A 24,353-nucleotide genomic window follows, 5' to 3' on the forward strand; every position below is an offset into this window, starting at 1 on the left:
TTTCCCTGCTTCACACACACCAAATTCACGCATTTCCACAAACACTCATGCTTCCGTGGCTCAGCACCTTCAACCATGCTGTTCCCACTTCCTCCCTGTCCGTGTGATGACTTTTCTCACTGTAACAACAATCAGCCACCATTTCTTGAGGCTTGACTATGTGCCTAGAGCTGGGCTAGAATGCTTAGAACAAATCGTTTCTTTTAACCTGCCTAACAACCAGGTAAGAAAAGTAGCCTTAAGCCCATTTTACAGGTAAGGAAATTGAGGCACTGAGAGGTTAAGTAATGTACTTGGAGTCAAGCAGCTCATAAATTTGAGAACCAGCAGAAGAACATTATGGCAGTGTTTTTAATAGGGACAAAAGAATGCCCATCACAAGGAAGTGGTTAAACTATTTATGGCTCATCTGTACAGTAGAATATCCCACAACTATTTTTCTTACAGGAAAAAAAAACGATGCTGTAGGAGAAGGAAATGGCAACCCACTCCAGTGCTCTTGACTGGAGAATCCCAGGGACGGCGGAGCGTGGTGGGCTGCCGTCTATGGGGTTGCAGAGTCGGACACGACTGAAGTGACTTAGCAGCAGCAGCAGATGATGTTTAGTTAGTATGAAAGGACATTCACAAGGTGTTATGTTTCAAAAGTCAGTTTATAATGTGTACAGTATGATCCCATTATAGACATAAGCCAAGGTTAGAGAGTTTTGGTGTTGTTCAGTCGCTCAGTCGTGTCTGACTCTTTGTGACCCCGTTGACTGCAGCACGCCAGGCTTCCCTGTCCTTCACCATCTCCCAGAGTTTGCTCAAACTTATGTCCATTGAATCAGTGATGCCATCCCACCATCTCATTCTCTGTCATCTGCTTCTCTTCCTGCTTTCAATCTTTCCCAGCATCAGGGCCTTTTCCAGTGAGTCGGCTCTTCATATCAGGTGGCCAAAGTATTGGAGCTTCTGCTTCAGCATCAGTTCTTCTAGTGAATATTCAGGGTTGATTTCCTTTAGAGTTGACTGGTTTGATCTCCTTGCTGTCCAAGGGACTCTCAAGAGTCTTCTTCAGCACCACAGTTTGAAGGCATCAGTTCTTCAGCGCTTAGTCTTTTTTATTGTCCAGCTCTCACATCCTTACATGACTATTGGAAAAACCATAGCTTTAACTAGACAGACCTTTGTAGGCAAAATCTTCCCACTTCCTGGGAAGCCACTATTAGCACTCAGGGCTCTGTGAACCATCTGCTGGGAGCCAGGGGAGGTGGGTGCCCACACTCACAGCCTGTCTGCCAGATCCCAGTGAGCTTATAAAACACGAAGAGCTGTTTGTATCTGAAGCCCCTGTTGGGGCCTGGAGATCTCAGCAGTCATAATAAATGAGGCCAAAGAGAACAATAACCACCCTCTCACCCACTTGACATCCTTGAACTCTAACTCTTATAAACAGCCTGTGGAGTTGTTATTCTCCCCATTTTACATATAAGGGCACTCAAGGCTCAGAGAGATGGAGAAACTGGCCCAAGATTCCCCCATGGCAGACCCTGCTCTGGAACCCAGGTCTGGCTGCTGTTCTCTGCACATCTTAAACTATCCAGCTGTGCTCTCGTGTCCTAGCCATGCCAGCGATGATCCTTGGTCCAATTCATTTCTTATTATAAATTTCTGGAAACGGAATTGCACAGTCAACAAACATTCTCAGAGATTCTGACACATAGGTGCTAAATGATCCTCAGAGATAGGTTTTAACCAATCCCATGAACCACATGGGAAAACTGTTTTCCTCATAAAGTTGCTAATTCCTGTCTCACTCACCTCTCCAGTCCAACAGGACAAAGGCCATTTTTTATTGTTGTTTTGTTGGACATTTCTTCAATTTTTTAAATTTCTCCTTTTGTAAAGTTGCCTCTTTATATCCTTTACTTATTTTCCTGTTCGAGTGTTTGCCTTTTCTGGGTGTTGTTCATAAATAAATGTACTTTATGCCTTGCAATAAATGCACAGTATACATTGTGATTTTCTTATAATATTGGTGCAAATATAGAAAAACAGACTAGAGCTACAGAATTAAGAACTCAGAAATAGGAAATGCATATTTGGAGACTTGATAAATAACAGAGATGGCATTTTAAATCAGTAAGAAAAGGACAGACTATTTAGTAAACTATGCTGAGAAGAATGGTTACCTCTATGGAGGAAAATGAGTTTAGATTCCTACCTCACAGTACTTTCCTTAATTAGTTGCAGGGAAATGGATTCAATACCCAGATACAATAAAAATTTAAACTTTCTAGAATAAAAATGGGGGGAAATGTTTAAAATTTGGAGGTTAGGAAGGCTTTCCCTAACAACACAGAAAGTTTGTACCATGAAAGAAAAGATTGCTAAATTTACATACATTAAAATTTATATCTGTATAATAAATGATATGGTAAACAAAGTGAAATCACTACCACAGACTGGAAATTGAAGTTATGAAAAGTATTTAACTGGAAAGACATGGGATCCAGAATATATATTGAACGCTTACACATCCATAAGGAGAAGGGGGACAACTCAGTGGCAAAACACAACCACAAGGATGTGGACTGGATGGAGGAAATGACAGAAGAGGAAATTCCGATGGCTATAAACAAATGAAACACAGAAGAATGCAAATTAAATCAACATTGAGTTACTATTTCTCACCCATAAGAGAATCAAAAATAAACTTCTGTGTGTTGGCAACGATATGAAACAGTGGGAAGTCACGCTCCGTAAAAGCGTGGATTTGGTACAACCCTTTCAGGGAACGGTTGTGCAGTATCTGGTAAGTCACAGCTATGCATACCCTAAGCTGTAGCAATGTCAGATATGTATATTCTTAAGAAAGTCTCACAGGTCTGTGCAAGGAGGCGTGTCCAAGGAAGCTCTCTTTGCTGTATCCTTAGTCACGGGAAGGGCTTCCCCAGTGGTTCAGATGGTAAAGCTAAGAAGCCGGGGAGGCTACAGTCCATAGGGTCACAAAGAGTCAGACACGACTGAGTGACTTCACTTCACTTCTAGAGGAACATAGCCAAATACCTAACTGAGTCTTGCAGGTACCTATTTGGGCTTCCCTGGTGGCTCAGATGGTAACGCGTCTGCCTGCAACCCGGGAGACCCGGGTTCAATCCCTGGGTCGGGAAGATCCCCTGGAGAAGGAAATGGCAACCCACTCCACAGGACTACACTGACTGCAAGGTAATTGCTATCATGCATGTTTCTACAGTTTTGACATCTAGTATTTTTGCCTGGTTTTAAGGTTTATTTAAAGGGGCCAGGCCATATGTGTCCCTTTTTTGCCAGTTCTTTTACTCTTCACATCACGTTTATGAGATTTATCCATATTGAAAGATATATATGCATTCCTTCTAGCTGGGCATAGTGTTTCACCGCATGAAAATACCACAACATATTCTATACATGGGAGAGTAAGCTCCGGCTTCCCCAGGAGCCCAGTGATAAAGAATCCGCCTGCAATGTGGGAGACGCGGGTTCGATACCTGGGTTGAGAAGATCCCCTGGAGGAGGGCACGGCAACCCACTCCAGTATTCTTGCCTGGACAATCCCCACGGACAGAGGAGCCTGGCAGGCTACAGTCCATAGGGTTGCAGAAGAGTCGGACACGACTGAAGCAACTTAGCATGCACACACGCAGGGTAAGCTCCTCACCTAATTCCTTAATTTGTCTTGACAGACTTTACTTTTCCATGTGAATTATAGGATTGCTTTGTCAAATCTCATGGGTAAAAAGCATGTTAGGATTTTTATCAGAATTACACCAAGCATCTAGGTGTAATTTGATCAGAACCGATATTTCTACAATATTCAGACTTTCATCCATGAAAATGGCATATTGCTGCACAACTGGTTTTCAATGGTTTTACAATTTTTCATATCAAATTTATAATCTTCTGCTATGTTTATTCCTATATTCCTCAGTTTTTATTGCTCTCGTGTTAACTTATAAATTCCTCTCTCCAAATGATCACTCATGGTGGCTTGGAGCAGAATTAATTTTAATATATTGAGCCTGTACCTACCAGCATTGCTGAACTCTCTTACTAGTTCTAATATTCTTTCTGTAGATTTTCTTGGATTATTTCTCTAGACAACAACATAATCTAGAAAATCACATTGGATCTGTTTTCCCCTTCCTTCTTTCTTCTTTTTCTTCTCTTACGACACTGATAAGGACGCCAGTATAGCTTGGACTGGAAGCAGGGAGACGGAAACAAAGCTTGAGCTGCGGCACAGCTGTGTAAGCTACTGGCGAAGAGCACGGGCCCGAGAAACAAAAGGCTTGGACTTTAATCTTGGGTCTTTCACTTCCTGGTTGTGTGACCACTCTGCCTCTGCTACCTTATCAGTAAAATGTTGTTTTCGTTTAATCACTGAGTCGTGTCTGATTCTTTTGCGACCCCATGGATTGTATCCTGCCAGGCCTCTCTGTCCATGGGATTTTCCAGGCAAGAATACTGGAGTGGTTGCCATTTTCTTCTCCAGGGGATCTTCCCGACCCGGGGATTGAACTTGTGTCTCCTGCATTGGCAGGTGGGTTCTTTACCACTGAGTCACTTGGGAAGCCCCATCAGTAAAATAGGGGTAATAATAATAGCATTTCCCTTACTGGTTGTTATAAAAAATTAGGTGTTCAACAAGTGTTAACTATGCTTATTAGAATCTCTTTGTGTGTTAATTTTTTAAACAGGTTCAAGGAACAGTCAGGTATAAATTCGAACTCCGTATCTGTATAAAGCCAAATTCATAGTCACAAGCTTCCAAGGGTTACTTTTTTTCAGCCCCTCTCTCCAGCCCTGACTGAGACTGACAACCTTTCTTCTTTCGCATTTCCCAGGGCCAGCGTGTGAATTTGCTTTAGTTCACCACTGTATTGAATGTAGGGTCATATTCTTATGGGCTACTCGGTTCCAAACCCTACTTTCACTGTCCCAAACACAAGTCTTGCCTCTGCATGATCACTGAAATCCAAGCCCCCAAAATTACTCGATCAGCACCTGTCCCACCCCCAGAGCAACTACAGAATGATTTCCCATGTTTACTGCTGCGGTTTTAAAGTCCCTCTTTGTTTTTGTCACTTGGAGATTTTTGTTTCCCTCTCATGAACGTTGCTATGCGTGTCAAAGAATATTTGCTATATTTTTAATTGTTTTGTAGCTGGAGACATCTCAGGTTTTCTTGTCCACAGTATTGCTAAAAACAGATGGTTCATTTGCTTATAACCTCTGTTTATATAATGGGCTAGTTAAATCTATCGATCTTCTCCCCTTTATGGAATTTGTCTTTAGCGACATGCTTAGAAAGGCTTTTTTCACACCAAGATTATTTACCCATGCTTATTTTTGTGGTTTTGTTTCTTTACATTGAATATTTAAACCATCTAGAATATATTAAGTGCAAGACAATTAAAATCTTACATACTAACAATAAAGCTATCCAAATAGGAAAGAATAGCTGTAATCTGATGACATGACCTATTACTAATAATCTAACCACAAGTTTAACACAGTCACAGTTCAGTCACAACTTAGTGGCCCAGGGAAGCCACCTGTGCTCTTCATCACCTTGACTATGGCTCATTCCAACCCAGTGGTCACATTCCATTAAAACTGCATTCAGCTGAGACCCTACATCACCACCACTTGGAGACCACCCAACACAAGGCAGGCACAATAGTGCAGCGAGACTCCTACCGACTGAGAGCTAGCTTTTCCTTCTGTTTGTACACAGAAGAAGGAAAGAAAAGTAGAACCACAGCAAAACAGACTCACATTTGTGAAAAAATGTGAACAGACCCTGTAGAGAATTGCCTAGAGCTCTGGACATGGAAAGTAATAAGGGAAAATGATCCTCACACTCCACAGTGTAGGGGACCTGCCCGCCTGTGGGGGCCACTGTGGAGCTGGGACTGAGACAGACTGGGCTGGGTCTGCAAGAGGAGAGAGCTCGGACTGAACGAGCCCTCTGCCCACTCAACCTCAGCAACGACCCCAGGAGCTCCTTCCAGAAGCCAGTGGGCTCTCTGCAGCCCTGCCCTGGGATCTGCTGCAGAAGGGCCAACCCTGCGTTTACCTGGACAGAGCCAGCAGGACCCTGTCCCCTAGGGTCAGGAGACAAGAGCCACACGCCCAGCCCTGCCACCAGCATCTCACCTCTCTGGCCTCAGTTTTCCATGTTTAGGGTGAAGAGCTAGGACTTGATTTGGTGTCAAGAAAAAAAAAAATCAGAATAAGAACTGGCACGTTCTGACATCCAGGGATAGTCTCTTCAATAACAACAACAAAAATAATAACCACAGCTATCATTTATTTCGAGTGCTTATTGTTTATCAAACTCTGAGCCAGGCATATTACACACATTATCTCACTCAATCCTCATTAGCTTCCTGAGTTTGATATTGTCATTCTAATTTTACATTTATCACATTCAACAAATACTTACTGTACCAATTACTGAGACTAAGTAATTTGCTTGAGGTCATATAGTAAGACTGAGTCAGAATTCAAATCTGTCTCTGCCTGATTTAGTCACTCACTCCATTCACCCAGTCATCCATCCATCCATCTCTGTATCCTTCCCTTCCTCCTTTCTCTCCATCCTAACATCCATCCATCCTTTCCCTAAGAGAACTGCCTCTGTTTGGCATATTCTCCTCCTCCATTACTGCCACGCCCCGTGTCCCCACACATTTGAGGCTCCCCTCAACTCACTTTTGTTTTCTAGCCTTTGGGCATCTTTATCCCTAACCTCTCTCTCCCAGCTGCATCGCCCATCCTTGAAAGCTGATCCTGAGGCTCCTACCAGAACGTCTTCCATAAAGAGGCCTATTTCAGAAGACCCTTTCGTGCTCTGAGCCCCTCCTCCCCCACCCACGAAGGCTGTGCCAGCTGGCCGAGAGCCCTTCACACCACGGTGCCCATTTGAGAGTTAGCTGCCAGCAGTGCTTACCAGGTTTCCGACCTGCAGCATCTCCTCAAACTCGGCTGTCATGTTGTAGTGCTCCAGCGCCATGAAGAGCGTGTTAAGCACGATGCACATGGTGATGGTGAGGTCAGCAAATGGGTCCATGACCATGAACTTCACTGTCTGCTTAATGGACATCCACAGCGGGCTGCACTCCCAGATCAGGTAGCGCTGGGCGAGGCGGACCCAGCACGGCGGACACCTGCGCTGAGACTCCTCCAGCTCTGGGGGCGGGGGCGGGGGAGCCAGTGGGCTGGCCTGTCTCTGTTGACTGCGTCACGTAACTTTCCAGAAGAGCTGTATGACGCACCCAGCAGACGACAGGGCTGCTACATGGCAGGGGGACAGAAAGCGGGCCAGGGAAGGCGAGGGGGAAGAGGGGCCTGCGTCCTGACTTCTTTCTCTTAGAATGTGGGGAAAGAGGGCCACAGGGACAGAAGGCCAGCATCGGTATGGGGAAAATGGGGACAAGACAGATAGGACAGGTGTGGGCTCTCTGGAGACAACACTGCCACACAGATGTGGGGCCCCTCGGGGGAGGACAGGCAGAGACAACATCTGAGATGGGCAAGTGCAGATATAAGGACACTCAGGACCCAAGAGGTAGGAACAGATGTGGATATCTGGGACATGTCAGGAGAGATGTGGGGGTGGGGGTGGTGCCTGGGACAGGCTGGTACTGCTGGTACCAAGCTCAGGATGAATGAGATGTGGGGTTGCCTAAAGTGGGACTAGCTGAGGCAGATGTGGGATGCTTGGACTAGCCTGGGCTAGACGGGGAATGATGGGGAATAGGCTAGAACAGGCCTGCTCGGGGTGAGACGGCCCCAGCAGACCTGGGGATACTCGGCAGAGGACAGGATGAGACCAGTGATCACCTAGGATGGGGCATGGTGGCTGCAAGGACATTTGGAAGAAACACAGGCATGACTCCTGAGGATGCCCAGGACAAAACAAGCTGGCACAGATGGAAAGACACTCCGGACAGGCGACAGAGACTGAAAAGTCTGGGACAGCTGTGGGAACGTCCAAGGCAGGCTCAGCAGCTAGGGCAAGCCTGGCTCCGGTCCGGACAATGGCTCAGACCAGAAGCGAGGGGGCGGGGGGGGGGGGGGGGTGTTTGAACGACGCCGGGGTGCTGACCTTCCAGGGCACTGGTGAGGACGCTCACTGCGCTGAGGGCTCGCTGCCGCTCTCCTGGCTCCTCGAAGCCGTCCACACATGGAGCCTGGGGCGTCAGCGTCTGGGGCCTGCCTGGCTCCTCCGATGGTGTGGTCTGGGTGTAACCGGGAGATCTGCATCAGCCTGGGGATGGATGGGGGTCCACCTGGACCTGGGGCAGTTGCCCCAGACTCAGGCTGGGGAGGTCCCAGGGGGCCACCATAGGGGTCTTGATGTGACACGGGGCACTGGGCTTCTAAGCTCCCAGCTCCCTCCCAGATAACACTTCCCCTCTCGCCAATCATTATCTCCTTCGTTTTCTTTTCCTGCACCATCTCTCATTAGTGGTGATTCCTGGGCGGGAAATGACATGTACTGAGTTCTTTAACCAGATGCTGTCATACATTAGTACATACGCAAACGATCTGGGAGTCTTAAATGGTCCCAAGCTCCCTAGAGTCATGAGCATACAGAAGCTGAAAAAAAAAACGCATCATGCTCTAAGGTGACGTTAATGGAAGCGAACGTAAAGCACGATGCTTTGACATAGCTGGTCGGAGCTTTTGTGGAGGTAACTTAGCTATATCTACTAAGAAAATTTCCAACTGGCTCTGAGTTCCTTGCCTAATAATCGAACTTCATAAATAATTATACACGTGCAACCAAAAATATGCATGCAACGCCGCTCGCCGCAGCATTGTCCCTAACACCATCAAAACAAAACAACTGATCAATAGGAAGAATATTAGAATCAGTTACGGATACAGCCCAACTCTGGACTCTGACACAGACAGTAGGGAGAGCAAGTCTGCTGCACGTGTGTTCCCATGGGAGCACTTCCAGGACAGTTTGATGAGAAAACAGGAAAACGATCTGGAAGATAACACACTAAATTGTTAAAGTGGCTATATCCGGGGAGTGGGACTGGGTGGGGAGGGCAGGGACTTTGACTTCTGCACTGTTAGATTTGTTTTCAACAAGCTTGCACCAATTTTGTAAGTAAAAGAACCAGGCCTGTGAATGGAGATGGCGTGTGTCCTGGTGAAAAAAGGGGCAAAACATACATTCCCTGGGCTTACTCAGAGCCTCCCACAGAACCAGGCGGGTCCCACAGAGGCTTAGTGTCGGCATGGCCACATATGGCCACAGTCTGTGAGCCCAGGGTAGGGCTGATGAAGGCACTGGGCTCTTCAGTGTGCAAGAGTGAGGCACTATAATCTCTGTGGGTCAGAGGGAAAATGCGCCTAGGCAACACAGGGTGGGAGGGTCAGGGCCTTGGGTAGGGTAATAAACTGATCTGGGCTCAAGTTAAGGTCAGCTTTTGTGATCCGTGGAATTGCCCTAAAGTGTTGCCTATGGAGGTAGTGAGCTCCCAGTCATGGAAGTTTTCAGGCAGAGGCGCCTGAGAGGGTTGACATAGCTGGTGGAACAGTAGTACCCTGGGTCCAGTGCATCCACAAATCAGGCCAGCTTCTCACAAACATGTCTTAAATTTTCCCAACTTCTCTACCATCTGTGATTCAGCAAATTTTCCTCTTTCCTCTCCCACTGTGACTGAAGCAAAATCCCCGTCCTGTTGGTGACACGCTTGTTTTTGGCCAAGGGAATGTCAGTGGACATGCTGTGAACAGAAGCTTTAACTGTCCTTGTGCCATTCACCTTGCTCTTGTGTGCCAGTAATCCGCTAGGAAAAGAGCTTCCCCAAGTAGCTGCCACCCTTTCAGCTCAGGACAAACACAAGGGGAGCATCCCTGAGCCTAACCTATGCTATGGAGCCAGGCCATGTGCAGTCTGAGGCACAGCTGCCTGGCCAAGATCAACTTGCTGCTGCTGCTGCTAAGTTACTTCAGTCGTGTCCGACTCTGTGTGACCCCACAGACGGCAGCCCACCAGGCTCCCCCGTCCCTGGGATTCTCCAGGCAAGAACACTGGAGTGGGTTGCCATTTCCTTCTCCAATGCAGGAAAGTGGAAAGGGAAAGTGAAGTCGCTCAGTTGTGTCCGACTCTTAGCGACCCCATGGACTGCAGCCTACCAGGGTTCTCCATCCATGGGATTTTCCAGGCAAGAGTACTGGAGTGGGGTGCCATTGCCTTCTCTGAAGATCAACCTAGACCAGGCAAGCCATGGTCAACCTGCAGAGAAGTGAGTGTGATTTCTCACTAGTTGTTAGCCATTGACTTTGGGGGGAGTTTGTTACGCAGCAGTATTATGGAAATGACTAATGTACTGTTCTAGTGCATGCTATCACCATCTCTTTCCCCAAAATACTACAACAGCCTCCTAACTGGCCTCTTGTCTCTCTATTTTCTACACAGCTGAAAAAGATACCCTTAAAAAGTAAATCAGTTCATGAGAATCCTTTGAATAACAACTCTCCCCCATCTTATTCATAGCAAATCAAACTTCTCTATAGCTTACAAGGCCCTGCACAGTCTAGACCCTAACTGCTCCAACTCATTTCATATTCCTTTCCGTTTCCACCACACCCAGCCCTGCCCAGCCCTCTCATCCCTTAAACATGTTAAGCTTATTTCCTTCAATGCCTTTACACTTTCCGTTCCCTCTGCCTAAAACACTATTCTTCGACATATGTGTGGCTGGCTCCCTAAAATCTTCTACTGGTCAATTTTAATGTTACCTTCATGGGGAGGACTTCCCTGTGTATTCTAACCAATAGCTCCCCATTTCCAGCCCTCCCCCTAGCCACTTTCTATCACATGACCCTTACTGGTCCCTAGAAATATTGATCCGTTTACTGTCCTCTTGACTATGATGCCAACTCCACGAGGTCAGAGCTCTTGTCTGTTCTGTTCATGTCCTTGGTGCCTTAAACACTGGCTGGCACTCAACACAGAGGGCTGGTCCTGGGTAGATGTTAGATGGATGGATAAACACGTGGCAGCCAGGGGCCTGGGTTAAATTCTAGCTCTGTCCTTAAGATGACTGTGGGGGTGCGGGAGGGAGGAAGGAGAAGAATCTGTTCAAGGTGCCTCTAACACCCCCTCTGCCTTTGGGGCCAGGCACATATTCAGATATCAAGCAAAGCAAACCTTCACCCTCTGCTCCCAATTAAAGCCAGCTGTCGGTCGGGTCAGCTCTCTCCCTGTTGATGAAGCACCCACTATATGCCTGACACTGCCTTTTTTTTTCAGACTAGAACTGGGCAGGAGTGTCACCAGGGGCCCCGCAGACACAGGGAAGGCCTCCTCAGGGGACTACAGCCTGCTAATCTCTTTAACTTTTCAAATAACCCCCTTGGCCTGCTAATCCCTTTAAGGTTACAAATGGGCCCCACAGAAGTGAGAATGGGTGAAGTCAGAGTTCCTGGTAATGAAGTGTTTGAACTTGGATTCCTCCCGACATGTGCAGTACAATGAGATGATTTTCTCCCTAATGAGATTAGGAAATTCTATTAGCGCTCCAGCTGCTGACCTGATTCCACAAGGCTGAGGCTCCAGGGCTGGACCTGCGGCCCTGGAAATCTGTGTTCCTGGGAAGTCGGACGCCCCAGCCTCCAGGTGACGGCCAGGGGCCTCCCCAGCCCCACCCAGAAGCTACGGTCTCCCCCAGTGTGGTCGCAGGACCGTCTCCTTGACTGCCCACTGCAGAGCAGCGTGGGAGCCCCAGGCGCTCCGGGGGTGCTCCTGGAGCTGCCGCTCCTTCTCGCTCTCTGATAACAATAACAGCTAATAACAATGATTCCTGGAACATGAGGCAGGTGCTGGGCTAAGCACCAGACAGGTTCTAACTCTTTCAGTCCTTGCCACAACTTTTTTTTTTTTAATGCTCTATGATTCCATTTATATAATATACAAAAAACAGGCCAAATGAAATTCTGGTGTTAGACGTTGGGATAATGGTTAACTTTGGATGGGAAGGTGGGAGGAAACTGGGAAGAGGGATGCTGGGGAGCATCTGAGGTGCCGGCGAAATTTTTATTTCTTCATCGGATGGTACATGCTTGGCTCATGACAACCTGCTGATGTGGATATTATTTTATTTCTACTTAACAGGTGACGGGGCTTCCCTTGTAGCTCAGTCAGTAAAGAATCTGCCTGAAATGCAGGAGAGCCCGGTTTGATTCCCGGGTTGGGAAGATCCCCTGGAGAAGGAAATGGCAACCCACTCCAGTATTATTGCCTGGAGAATCCCATGGACAGAGGAGCCTGGCGGGCTATAACCCATGGGGTCGCAAGAGTCGGACACGACTTAGCGACTAAACCACCACCACCAGCAGGTGGGGACACAGAGGCACAGGGAAGTTTGTTAACCCGCGCAAAGTCCCACAGCTGCAGCACCCATTTGAGCTGGAGCAACGGTCTCTCTCTTCGGCCTGCCTCCACCTTCCTGCTCAGGTTTCCCTGTCTGGTTCCGCTTCCTCAGAAAGTCTGTCCTTCTCCACCTCCTGCCGGCCTCAGGGTCTGAGCCGCACGTTTGCCCTTTTCCCGGGTGGGCTGCTCCGAGGCCTTTGTTGGGGGGCAGCGGTCAGCAAGGGCACTCGATGACTGGCTGGGCGGTCACCAGCCTGTCACGGGATCGGCTGACTGAGTGATCAAAGCTCTGACCAGCCTCTCACTATCTGGCACCTCCGTCCCCGTCACCTTTCTGACAGTCGCTCCAACACCTCTCCCCTTTACTCCCTGGTTTCCAGCACCCTGCCCTCATGGCGTGTACTCCCGTATGGGAGGCATGCTTCTGCCTCAGGGCCTTGGCACTTGCTGTTCTTTGGGCCTAGAACATGCATCTCCCAGATGATGCAAAGACAGTCCGTTTCTACGTCGTTATCACCACATCAACTACGTGTGCCTGTCCTGAGCACTTTATGCATATTAGCCCTTCATCCTGACGTCGACCCTGAGGCGGGTATTTTATTTGTTTTTGGCCAAACCGTGCAGCATGAGGACCTTAGTCCCGGGCAGGAGTCAAACTCATTCCCCCTGCAATGGAAGCCTGCAGTCTTAACCACTGGACCACCAGGGAAGCCCCTGAGGTGGCTGTTTTAAATCCATTTTACAGACAAGAGATCTGAGGCGCAGAGGAAGAAAAGAACTGGCTCACAGCCATCTAGCTGGTAAGCGATGAGGCGAGATTCAAATCCAGTTTGTTTCTAGAATCAGTGCTAACCTGTCTGCCATAACACCCCCTCCACTTGCCTCCTTCAAGTTGCTGTTTTAATACCCCTGCAGTAAGGAGGTTTCCCTTTCTCTCTCTCCTACTTTTGTTCTTCCATAATACTTAAGAGTTTGGGCTGGTATTCCCTGACATTTACCAGTTTGTAAAGTGCTGAAATACTAAACTTGATGAGGTTCTTGTTGCCCAGAACCTCAGAAAGGTCCCCTTGCCACTCTGGCCCTTCTCCAGAAGGTCCAGGATCCACAGCCGTCCCGGGCCCACGCCAGGCACACACAAGGCCTCCGGAGCACCGCTCCTGTGCCGCTGCAGTGTCTAAATGTTTAACTCTCATCCCTGTTTATCACCATTATATGCATATATTCGTTCGTTCATTGTTTAGTCGCTAAGTAGTGTCTGACTCTTTCACGACCCCAAGGACTGTAGCCCACCAGGCTCCTCTGTCCATGGGATTGTCCAGGCAAGAATACTGGAGTGGGTTGCCATTTCCTCCTCCAAGGGATCTTCCCGACCCAGGGATCAAACCCAGGTCTCCTGCTTTGGCAGGCAGATTCTTTACCACTGAACCATCAGGGAAGCCCTGATATGCATATATATATATATTTTTCTTCTTCTTCTTTTTCTTTCTTGATTTGTGTCTGTCTGGAAAGTCTAGGAAGGAGAGATTTGTTTTTGGTAGGCTTATTTATCCCCAAGCCCAGCACACAGTAGGTGCTCAGTAAATACTTGGCAAGTAGTTTTAGACCTGGCTGTGGTGAGCAGCCTGGGAGATGGGATGTGCCTGGTGCTGCGTCGTGGGGCAGGCTCACCGTGTCCGGGGGGCGCTCCAGCTTCATAGGGTGGAGGAGGTGGCTCCCTGGGGAGGCGGCCTCGGGGTCGCCCACCCCCAGCAAGGAGACCACCCCGTTACAGTCCACAGTGCTGTTCCTTTTGCCGTTGACTGCGAGGCCGGGAGTTGAGGTTCCAGGACTGGGCTGCCCCTGGGTGCTAGGCCGCCGCAGGGGCCAAGGCACCAGCAGTGATGTGCGGTGGCTCTCACTGTCCCCGGCGGTGCTGTTTTCATCGTCGGCAAAATCTGTCTCGGAGCCCAGGTCCCGTCGGCGGAAGGTGAAAATGCTCCCGTGGCTGGAGCGCGGCTTCATGGAGGTCCTGCTGAGGCCATGGGTGATGCTGAAACGATTCTGAAGGCATGGAGAGAGGACATGACTGGGACAGCGTTTCACATGCCCCCGGCCTGTCACTCGTGGTATCGGTCCTGGCTCAACTCGGAGCACTGAGGGCTTCTGTCTGCCACATAGGAACTGAGTGGGCTGAACTAGGGGTGCTCCGAGGAGGGGTGCAGGATTACAGGCAATCCTGCATTTTCTGGGATCTCTGCTCACCTGAGGCCTGTGCTCCTGGGGCTCTGAGACTGAAGCTCACATGGGAAAGAAGCAGGCAGAAGGCTTCTGATGGTATAGACAGGCCTGGCCCGAGCAGGACCTCGGCAATCAGCCATGTCCCTTGCTCATCTGGGCATGTCTGTGAGCTCCTACCAATCCACACGACGGGGGTGCCCCCCAGCTCCAGTGCTGGGGACTTAGCTGAGGTTGGGGATATGCTAACACCCAAACCTACCCTATCCCTCTGCCCAGGGCTCCTCCACTCTAAGAGTGGCCATGGGAAACAGGAGGGACTGGGAGGGGGCTCAAGGAACATTTTCCTTGGGGAGTAACCGTGGGGGCTCTGATAGCACCAGGCTTAGCATGATGGCTTTTGGATGCCAGATCCATCCTGAAAGGGGCAGAGCCGCAGCTGGGGGTTACCACTGCTCGGGGACCATCCTCCGAGTCGGACTTGGGGAACTTGTCGTCCCCACACTCCTCCGTCCCTGAAGACATTCGTTTTCTTCTCTTGCTCCTTCTCTCGTGGGTGGTTACTGGGGCCAGTGGGGACATCTCCAAGGAGCTGCGGGACACGGTGTCCACACCCCTGATGGCGAGGGCCTGAAAATGGTGGAAGAAGGGATGTCGTGGTCATGGAGACAGGGTGCAGACTCAGGCCAAGGTAGGCCAGGCAACTATCAGCACCTTGGTTTTCCCCAACAGTAAGTGCACCTGCCCACTCACCCCAAAAGGAGGGCGCTATGGAGAGGTGTGCACAGACAGACCCAGGATGTTTTGAGAGAGATCCAGATCCAGGGAGGAGGAGAGTAGTGGCCAAAGTGGGCAGCTCATGAAAGAGCAGAGTGTTGGGCAGGTGCGACTGGGGGTGCTGATGAGCAGAAGTGACAGAACTAGAGGGCAGGGGATCTTCTAGAAGGTTTGGCTGGCCAAAATGGGTGCTGGAGGAGGTGGCGTAGGGCAGTTCGTGGATGTCCTTGGCCTGGCTTCTAAAAGGTTTGTTCTGCAGTTGGCTGCCGGCACCCATGTATGGGACTCTGGGGACAGCCACAGCAGCATCACCAGTCCTCATCTGCTGAGTCTGAGCCTGAGCCTTCCTATCCCAACAGAAGGTATCCCTTGACCAGGATAAACTATGTCTGTGGACACAAGATTCTTTTTTACCCAGCATGCACTGGGCTCACAGTGACCGCTTCTAGCCAGGAGCCACCACCTTTATCCACCTGGCACCACTTCACCCGAAGATACCATGGTCATAGGGAAGAGCTTTCCCCCAGCAGGCATCATCCTCACAAGGCCCACCTTTACACAGCAGGCACCACTTATACCCACCTTATGAACAGGCTCTGTCTTTACTCAGCAGCTAACAAATTTTTATTCAGCAGATACCATGTTCACAGGAAATACCTCTACCCACCAGACACTTGCTTTATCCAGCAGGTACCAGCTTTACCCAGCATGCATCACTTTTAGCCACCAGCTGTACCCAACATGCATCATACCTCCAGACACTGGTACCAGCTTTCCCCAACATGCATCACGCCCCCAGATACCAGTATGACCCAGCAGGTATCACGCTTGTAGGCACCCATGGCCAGGTGAAGGCTTGGTCTGGAGGTTCCTTGGCTGCACTGCTCACTCACCTCCTGCTCTTTCTTGAGCAACTCCATGGCTTCCTGGAATCGCTTTTCCTTCTCCTCCGTCTCTGCAATGGTGGCTTGGTTTTGTTCCTCGTAGGCCATGGCGACCACAGCCAGAATCAAGTTCACCAAGTAGAAGGAGCCCAGGAAGATGACCAGCATGAAGAAGATCATGTAGATCTTCCCTGCAGACCTCAGGGTCTAGGGGAGCAAGGGGGCAGAGGTCATCTTCACTGGAGCTCCATACGGGTCATGTGCGCAAATTCCAAGTTGCCCAGCCTGGCTGTGCCAAGGGTTCAAACGGCCACAGCATGGGGAGGCAGTGGAACATGTCCCGCCTATAGACAGAAGCATCTGAACCTACAGAGGGGGACCTACATGCACGGGGTGGTGCCCCACTTGTGGGAGGAGGCAGAATGCTCCAGTTGACAGAGAAAGTGTTGCATCACATAGGATGAACTAGCATCCCACTCACAGAGCACAGAGTGTCTTATATAGAGTGCGGGGTCCTTGGTCACCAACAAAAGGCAAGTTTCTTTGCCTGCTGAGCCCCCGCCCCTCAGAGCCCTCTGCCCCGACTCTGTTCTGGCCAGTGGGGAAGCTGCTGGGGCCGCCTGCGACTAGTCACTTGTGCAGCCTGGGCCCTGGTTCTGGGCCCTCCGCCCATCCTGGTGGCCTTGCGCCCCAGGTACCTGCTGGTAGAGGCGCTCCCAGCAGTCCTGCGTCATCAGTCGGAAGAGTGCGAGGAAGGCCCAGGCGAAAGAGTCGAAGCTGGTGTAGCCATGGTCAGGGTTCTCGCCGGCCTTCAGGCACCTGTAGCCCTCGGGACATGTCCTGTGGCCAGACACACCGACTATTTCACACTGTGAGGGGTCCTCTGTCCCCGAGACTCTAGTTCCACACAGCGGGGTCCTGCCTTCCTGATTTTTCACGCTGTGCCTCCCACCCGGGACAGGCTTCTCCTTTTCTCTTCGTCTGTCTGCTGCCAGGCCTAAATCCAGCTCCCTCTGTCCACACGACATGCCATCCCAACTGGTGTCTGCATTGCCTCTCCCCTCCCAGAGGAAGTGTCCAGGGCCTGGCTCAGGTTTCTTCCCTGCCTGCCCACCCCAGGGGAGCTGGGCACAGGGCAGACACATGGGGGGAGCACGGAGGCTGAGCTGAATAGGACAGACCCGGGCAAAGGCCAGACCATGGGGTTGCGGGGTGACTCCAGGCTGGACAGGCTGGGGCCCGGCCATGTCTGGAGGGGACAGTTTCTTTCCCAAAAGGGAGCACTGGGCTGGAGCCATGAGTGGACAGAGGATGGGGACAAGGGAAACTTGGCAAGTAGGAGGGTGCAACCAAAGGGCCTCTGCGCCTTGCTAATGTGATAAACTAAGAAAAGAAGCCTTTCTCTCTGGCAACAAGAAGGGCTCTGGAACTCCACAGTCAGACGTGCAGGCCTACTGCCCCGCAGAGCACTCCCCTCGGTGAGCCTGTGTGGCCCTGTGGAGCAGTTACCCTGCCCGAGGTGCAGGCGCACACAGGGCCCCGGATGGTGCTCGTGGCACTGGGCATCTCTTGGAGCCACACCCTGCTTGCCCTGGAGGAGAGTCTAGGCTGCCACGGGAGGCCAAACTTACTCTTAACCTGATGGACAGTTCAAGACGGAGAAAGCGAAGACTGGAAGGGGAGGGTGCCACCCTGGGGGGCTTTGGGAAGGGAGTGGAGCCAGGGTTGGACTGGTGGGGGCCCCTGCAGTGCTTCCTGGGTCCTCTCTTTAGCATTCTGTCTGCCCTCCCTGCAGAGGTGAGCCCCCTTCTCTTTCTTTTCCTCTCCCGGCTGTCTCCCTGTGGGGGTAGGGGGAATATTCCAGAGACCTGGCAGGGAAGAGAGCCAGGGAACGGTCTTGCTGTCCCTGGCGTCAAGGGCATAAACAGAAAGCACTGGAAGGAGAGTGCCCTGGCTGAGTGAGGTGGCCCTGGGAGTGGGTGGTACGTACCCAGCGTCGGAGCTGTTCCCACACAGTAACACATCAGAGGTGCCATTCTTGAGTAGGTAATTTTCTGGAAGAGAAGCATCTGATAATGAGGGGCATGTGGGGTCCAGACTCCTGGGGTTTCCAACTTACATCTTGGGCGTGGGGAGGGGTATAGAGGCACCGCTGGGTGTCTTCCGTCTGCTTCTCTGCTCTGGCCCTGACCTCTGCCTTCTGTCTGGCTAGGTTTGAGGCAATGCTGGCTGCTTCTCTGGCCTTCCGCTTGCTCTTCCTCAGACAGTCAGCTGTCAGTGTCCCCAGTGGACTCAGGAAGTCCCCACAGGGAACTTCTACACCTGCTCCAATCACTCAGGGGCCAACCTTGGTCATGAGAGGCCACGAACTAGGAGGCAGGGGTCTGTTCAGACAGGGCTCGGGTTGGACCAGGTGAGACATGGGACACCAATCCCGTCACCTCCACTCTGGGGCCATCTATCAATCCCCCTCCTGCCCCACTAGCTGCCTCAGTCTTAGGCAGCAGGTTTCCACGACCAGCAGCATCAAGCACCAACTGGGAGCTGATTAGAAAGGCAACTTCCCAGAGATACTGACTCAGAAACTCGGGAGGTGGGGCCCAGCAGTCTGTGTTTCCTGGAACCTTCCAGGTGACCTTTGCACGCAGGAAAGTTTTGGAACTGCTGCTACACGGCCACAGCTGAATCACAAGTAGATGCACTCACAGAGTTTCCATCTATTTCATTCTTCCACAGTGGACTGCTGGTGTAGGTCAGAGGCCTTGACTTCAGAATGGCCCCTGGGGCCCTTGTGGATGAGCATGTGGCCTTGTACCAGCCTCTGCCATCAACCTTTGGTCCAGACTGACGGCTCTAGACGGGGGGGGGGTGCTGGCCATCAGCCTGGACGGCGGAAGCGTAACTCACAGAGCAGTGGAAGAACCCGAGGGGCCCGCATGGCTTTGTGGCATCACAGAGCTTGTCCTGGGCTGCACGCGGATGGAATTCACATCCTGACAAGGATCACTGACCTCCAGTGACAAAGCCCATGCCAAGCAGATGGGGTCTCCACTCTGAGCCTGTTCCCCTACCCCTTCCCAAGGGAAACCCCTCGCCCTGCAGGCAGGCTGCTTTCTTCACCATTCCTGACCCTGCAAACATCGCAACTGCTGTTCTCCTATCGACCTCTCCATCCTCCTTCTCTTCAAGGGTCACCTCCCCGTACAGCCTGAGAACTCAGGAGAACTCTGCCTGAGAACTCAGTGCTAAGACTGCTCCTCTCCTGTCCTCTCTCCCAGAGCCCCAGAGGGCAGGGACGGGGATCCCTGACACCCAGCCAGGTCTCTAGGGGGGCGGGTAGGGCTTGGATGTCCCTGGAAGGAGGCTTGCATGGGAGATGCCCAGCCCTGGGTGGGAGATGCCCAGTTCTGGTGGGGGTGTCAGAACCCTGCCAGGGGGGCACAGAGCCAAGTTGGCACCTGGGTCGTTGAGGTAGAGGTCCAGCGATCCCCAGATCAGGCCGTCGGCCTCCACGGAGCCGTTGGTGCTGTTGGTGCTGTTGAGCACCGTGAAGTTGCGGACGCACTTGTGCCTCAGGTTGCCCATGAAGAGCTGCAGGCCGATGAGGGCGAAGACGCTGAGGCAGAAGACCGTGAGGACCATCACGTCGGCCAGCTTCTTCACAGACTGGATCAGGGCCCCCACGATGGTCTTCAGGCCTGGGGGAGGTGAGGCGGAGCACGGGGTCACCAGTGGTGCCACGTCCCCTGCCCCAGTGAGCAGGGGCCGGGCCTGAGGGGTGCTGGGCCGGGCGGGCGATCATGAGGTGCGGGCAGGGGAGGGAGGCCTCTCTCGGGTCTTTCAGACCAAAGCTCCCCTCTTCCTCTGCTGCCGAGATTCTGTCCTGATCCCCTGCAGCGGGAGTCCAGCCTGGAGTGCCTCTGTGTATTTTCAGAGGGGCCTCGTTCTCTTTGCTCTCCCATAGCAAATACCTGATGTAAGCATGGGAAATGCTGTCTCCTTGAGGGAGAAAACACTCAAAGCCTGTCCCTCTCTCACTGGTCCCTCTAAATGCAGTCCCTGGGAAGGAGACAGAGGGCCAGGCCCATGCCAGGGCAACGGAGGGCCTTGGCCTTGACCCTGAGATGGGAAGAGACACGCCATTCTCAGCGGGGGAATGTGTATGCCAGGCAGGTGTGTGTGGGGGTGTGGGATCCAGCAAGGCCGTGGTTGGGGATGTCCCAAGGAGCCTGTTCTGCCTCAAGTCACACTTTTGGGGAATGGCTCAGGGGCACCTGTTTTGTGCTTTCCTCCTCTGCCCTGCGCCCTGGGGACTCGTCCCCGTCCATCCTGCTCCCAAAGCTGAGAGGCTGTGATGTGTTAGTTGCACGGCCCAGTTCCCTGCAGAAGCCAGCGCCACACAGAATAGCACGTGTAGACGCCTTTGGTGTGACACTTGGCTGCAGGCCTGTGACAAGTTCACAAGTTCGAGCAGAGCATCGGGAGCGAGGGAGCTTCTCTGCCAGCAGCGGGGACCTGCCCCCTCCACCCCTCCTCCCCAGCCCTCCTCCCTCCATCAAAGCGGCCAGATCTCAGATTAAGCCCCATCCATCCATCGTCCAGCCGGTTAATGTGTTAGGAGCACCCGTGTGGCAGTGCCCATGACTCAGAGACAAGGAGGCAGCGATGGGCAAACACGGGAGAGGGGAGAGGAAGTCATCCCCATAGTGCCAGCAACGCTGCTGCCTGCCCGGGGCTCGGAGGCACTCAGCGTCCTCTGTGAAATCGTCCTGGCAGATGTTGGCAACTGCCTGGGCAGTGAGTGGACCTCGCAGGGGTCTGGGCCTGGAGTGGTGGTGGTGACGGGACTCATGAGCCCTCTGTAGTCCGGGACTATGCTTCATCTCTAGCAGAGCTTCTGGGACCCTGTGGTGGGCATCTGGTTCTCCTCACCATGCCCACTGAAAGAGGCACGGGGAAGGGGGCAAAGTGAGTGTCAGCAGGCAGCAGCTCACATTTCCAAACTGGACTCTGCCTCCACAGCATCTTTGCCCTAAAGCACTCAGGTCAAGGTTCTGAACACCTCCTAGTCTAAGGAGACAGTGTTCTTGGGAACAGTCAGTTGGCAGCCCAGCCCTTTAACCACTTCTCAGATGATGACAGAGTCCACTTCTGGCCAGGAGGATTCCAACCAGGGAGAGGGGTTCTCTCTGAAAAGACCTAGGAAGGGATGGGTCCTGGCAGATCAAATGGGAAAGTCTCCCTCCACTGAAGCTCTAACAGGCTGGCTGAAGAGCCTTAGGAAACCAACCATTCCGATTCCTTCCCATTTTAAAGCAAAGGAGACTGGAGAGAGCCACGGCTATTAAGCCTCAGCGCAGGGGACACCTCCTCCAGGGAGACTTCCGTAACGCTGACCACAGCATTTTCCTGATGCTCACTTTCAGGAGCTCCTGTCTGGCAGCTTTGAAGAGATCCAGTGGGGCTGGGTTGGGAATGGCGGGCTCCCTCTCCTTTAACCCCAGATGGAGAAACAGTTTCTTGTCACCCTTTTTTAATAAAACAAACTGGGGCATGGCTTTTCTTAATGGCTCTGGTCAGTGTGCTTTCCTACATTTGCTGGGTGTGTGCTGTGAAGTCCTCAGGGCCCTAGAGGACAGATCCCGAGGCATCTGAGGATGTGTGTGTACCAAGGCCAATGACACCTGTTACGACGGTGGGGTGGGGGAGGCTTCGTGGGAGTTGGAGCAGCCTGTCCCACTCACTATGAGCTCCTAGCATGCTGGGGCCACTTGTGGGGAGTGTGGGGGCAAGCCCATGGGTGTACTCAGCCCATGGTGGGATCAGAGTCAGAAGGAGCATTCTGAGGCTCAGTGTGAAGTCAACATGAATGGGGGCTCCCCTTATATGATAAATGAGCCCCATCAGGGGAGGCTGAACTTTAGGGAGCTCAGAGCAGGGCCCCTGGCTCCCTGGAGGCAGCAATAGCCAAAAGCAGGCCAAGGGCCCAGGACCCATCCGCTTTCCAAATCAGGAGTGGATACCACCATCTGGTTCTGCCATCTCCCCAGATCGGTGGTGTACAACCTGTTTCCAGCTGCCTGCTCAAAAGAAGCGCCTGCTCCGGTTCTGAGTGTAGACGTGCTGGGAAGTGCCTCTGGGCTCTGACATCGTTAGAAGTCTTAGAGAACATTCCTAGATGGATGGGGTTGACTGGCTTTCTAGAGAGGCCACCTGGACCTCAGCAGGTTTCCCGGGGACAATTGCCAACATGTTGTCAAGGAGAATTTCTTCCCGAGGCTACCATGCACGGTTTGCTAAACGTCTACCGCACATGCAGCGAGGGCTGTTAGACGCCAAGGCCTGGTGACACCTGTCCACAGAGTACGCTCTGTATCACAGAACGGGGCGGGAGTGCCAGCTATGCATGTATCAAGGGGGCTCCAGGCAGGGACGGGGCGCTCAGCCACGAAAGGCCGCGCCCGCGCTGTCTTTCTGGGCTCTGGGTGTGGTTTCCCTACAAACAGTTCTTTTAGTGTCCTGATCGCAGGACGATGCTTCGAGGGGAAGCAACACACACAAAAGCTTTGACCCCTTCCGATAGTTGAGTTCAGCTTGGGAAAGCAACCACTGTCCTGGGGAGAATTTGGGTTCAACCCAGGACCTTCCATGGTGTACTCTGGGCCCCCGGGGGTCTGTGGTGGTGGGCTTTGCTGGGGTGGGCCTGGAGCCCCTTCGAGGCACCGAGGGGACAACCATATCCACTGCCAATAGCCCCCACATCCGAGCTCTGGGAAAGGTACTCTGGGGACAGGCACATTCGGGGGGACCTTCCCGAGGGCCGCCTTGGCCCCCAGGTAGCTGGAAAGGCCCAAGCGTATCCCTCCAGCCTTGGCGTTTAACCTGATTTTCACCTGAAATGACTGATATAGTTTTCAGGGCCCGGAGGACTCGGAAGGTACGTAAAGCTGAGACATTGCCCAGGTCCACAAATTCAGTGGTGTATCTGTAACAGGGGAAATTCACACACAGGACAGTGACAGCACGCCAGGAGGACACACGGTCGGGGGTGGGGTGGGGGAGACAGAGAGAGAGTCACTTGTAGCTGATATCTGGGAGCAAAGCTGAGCATCTTACCTGGGATAACTGAAATAGTTTTTAGAGCTCTCAGGACTCTGAAAGTTCGAAGAGCCGACAAATTGCCTAGTTTTATATTTTCTGATACATACCTGCAGAATCAAACCACAGTTATTGGGAATTACAAAGCGGCACCTCAGCCCACCCTCCCCGGCCAGCCCTCTCTCTCTTCTCCCGCTCCCACAGGAAGGGCTGGGCACGACCCGCAGCCTCCCCCAGGTCTTTTTCCTGCTCTCATCCCTCCTGCCACGGGGACCTCAGCGAGGATGCCTCAAGAGTGTCCACAGGACAAGCTCCCAGGCAACTCTCTTGGTGACGGTCCCATGAACAACCGGCGCTAGGAGGCGGCTACTCTGCCACATTCTCCATGCCACTGGAGACTGTCGCACGGCCACATGGTGGGGTCTGGGGCTGGGGACACGGCCAAGAGGGAAACTCCATTTTCCAGGGGGAACATAGTGAAGGAAGCAGGCGGCGTCTGGTCCTGGGTGTGCCCTGCGTCTTCTGCAGTGGCATGGGCTCACGCCTTGAAGCTCTGACCTATGGGACTCAGAAGCCCCCGAGACCACTGTGGAGGCATGGCTGGGTGTCTGAAGGCAGCCTGCTTGCTCCTTCCAACCACAAATCTCTGTGCACGGGCTGGTGCAGGAGTCCCTGAAGTCAGAAGGTGGTGGTGACCTGAGAACTCAGAGGGAGAAGACTTCCCAAGAGGATGCTTTGGAAGGCGAGATGGGAGGTTGGCCAGAGAGTGAGCTCTTTGACTGCGGGCAATGACCAACACAAGAAGAGGGAAAAAGCAGGTTGTGGAGTCCTAGGGATGCGGCAACCCCTCTCCCATGAGGCCACCTCTGTCTTGGTGTCCCCTTACAATGGGTCTCCATCGGAGGAGTCACCCTGGGAAGTGAGCAGCCCTCCTGGGGCTATGTCCTGGTCGG

The 24,353-nt window shown here is 52.1% G+C and overlaps 1 protein-coding gene across 3 annotated transcripts in view; it reads right to left on the minus strand.

Annotated features, from left to right (window-relative positions):
* The window catches only part of SCN5A (sodium voltage-gated channel alpha subunit 5), a 103,432-nt gene that overhangs the window by 43,697 nt on the left and 35,382 nt on the right, over positions 1 to 24,353 (minus strand). For 2 of the 3 annotated variants that reach the window (XM_018038398.1, XM_018038396.1), the window contains 9 exons: positions 23,196 to 23,287; positions 19,761 to 20,000; positions 18,293 to 18,356; positions 17,001 to 17,142; positions 16,312 to 16,509; positions 15,092 to 15,271; positions 14,096 to 14,467; positions 8,138 to 8,270; positions 6,980 to 7,218 (listed from right to left, as the gene is read on the minus strand). In XM_018038398.1, the coding sequence (XP_017893887.1) occupies positions 6,980 to 7,218; positions 8,138 to 8,270; positions 14,096 to 14,467; positions 15,092 to 15,271; positions 16,312 to 16,509; positions 17,001 to 17,142; positions 18,293 to 18,356; positions 19,761 to 20,000; positions 23,196 to 23,287 (1,660 nt within the window). Of the gene's footprint in view, positions 1 to 6,979; positions 7,219 to 8,137; positions 8,271 to 14,095; positions 14,468 to 15,091; positions 15,272 to 16,311; positions 16,510 to 17,000; positions 17,143 to 18,292; positions 18,357 to 19,760; positions 20,001 to 23,195; positions 23,288 to 23,418; positions 23,511 to 24,353 lie in introns of all 3 variants that reach the window. The other variant, XM_018038397.1, reaches the window with a different exon arrangement.

This window comes from Capra hircus, chromosome 22 (genome assembly GCF_001704415.2).
Source record: "Capra hircus breed San Clemente chromosome 22, ASM170441v1, whole genome shotgun sequence".
NCBI lineage: Eukaryota > Metazoa > Chordata > Mammalia > Artiodactyla > Bovidae > Capra > Capra hircus.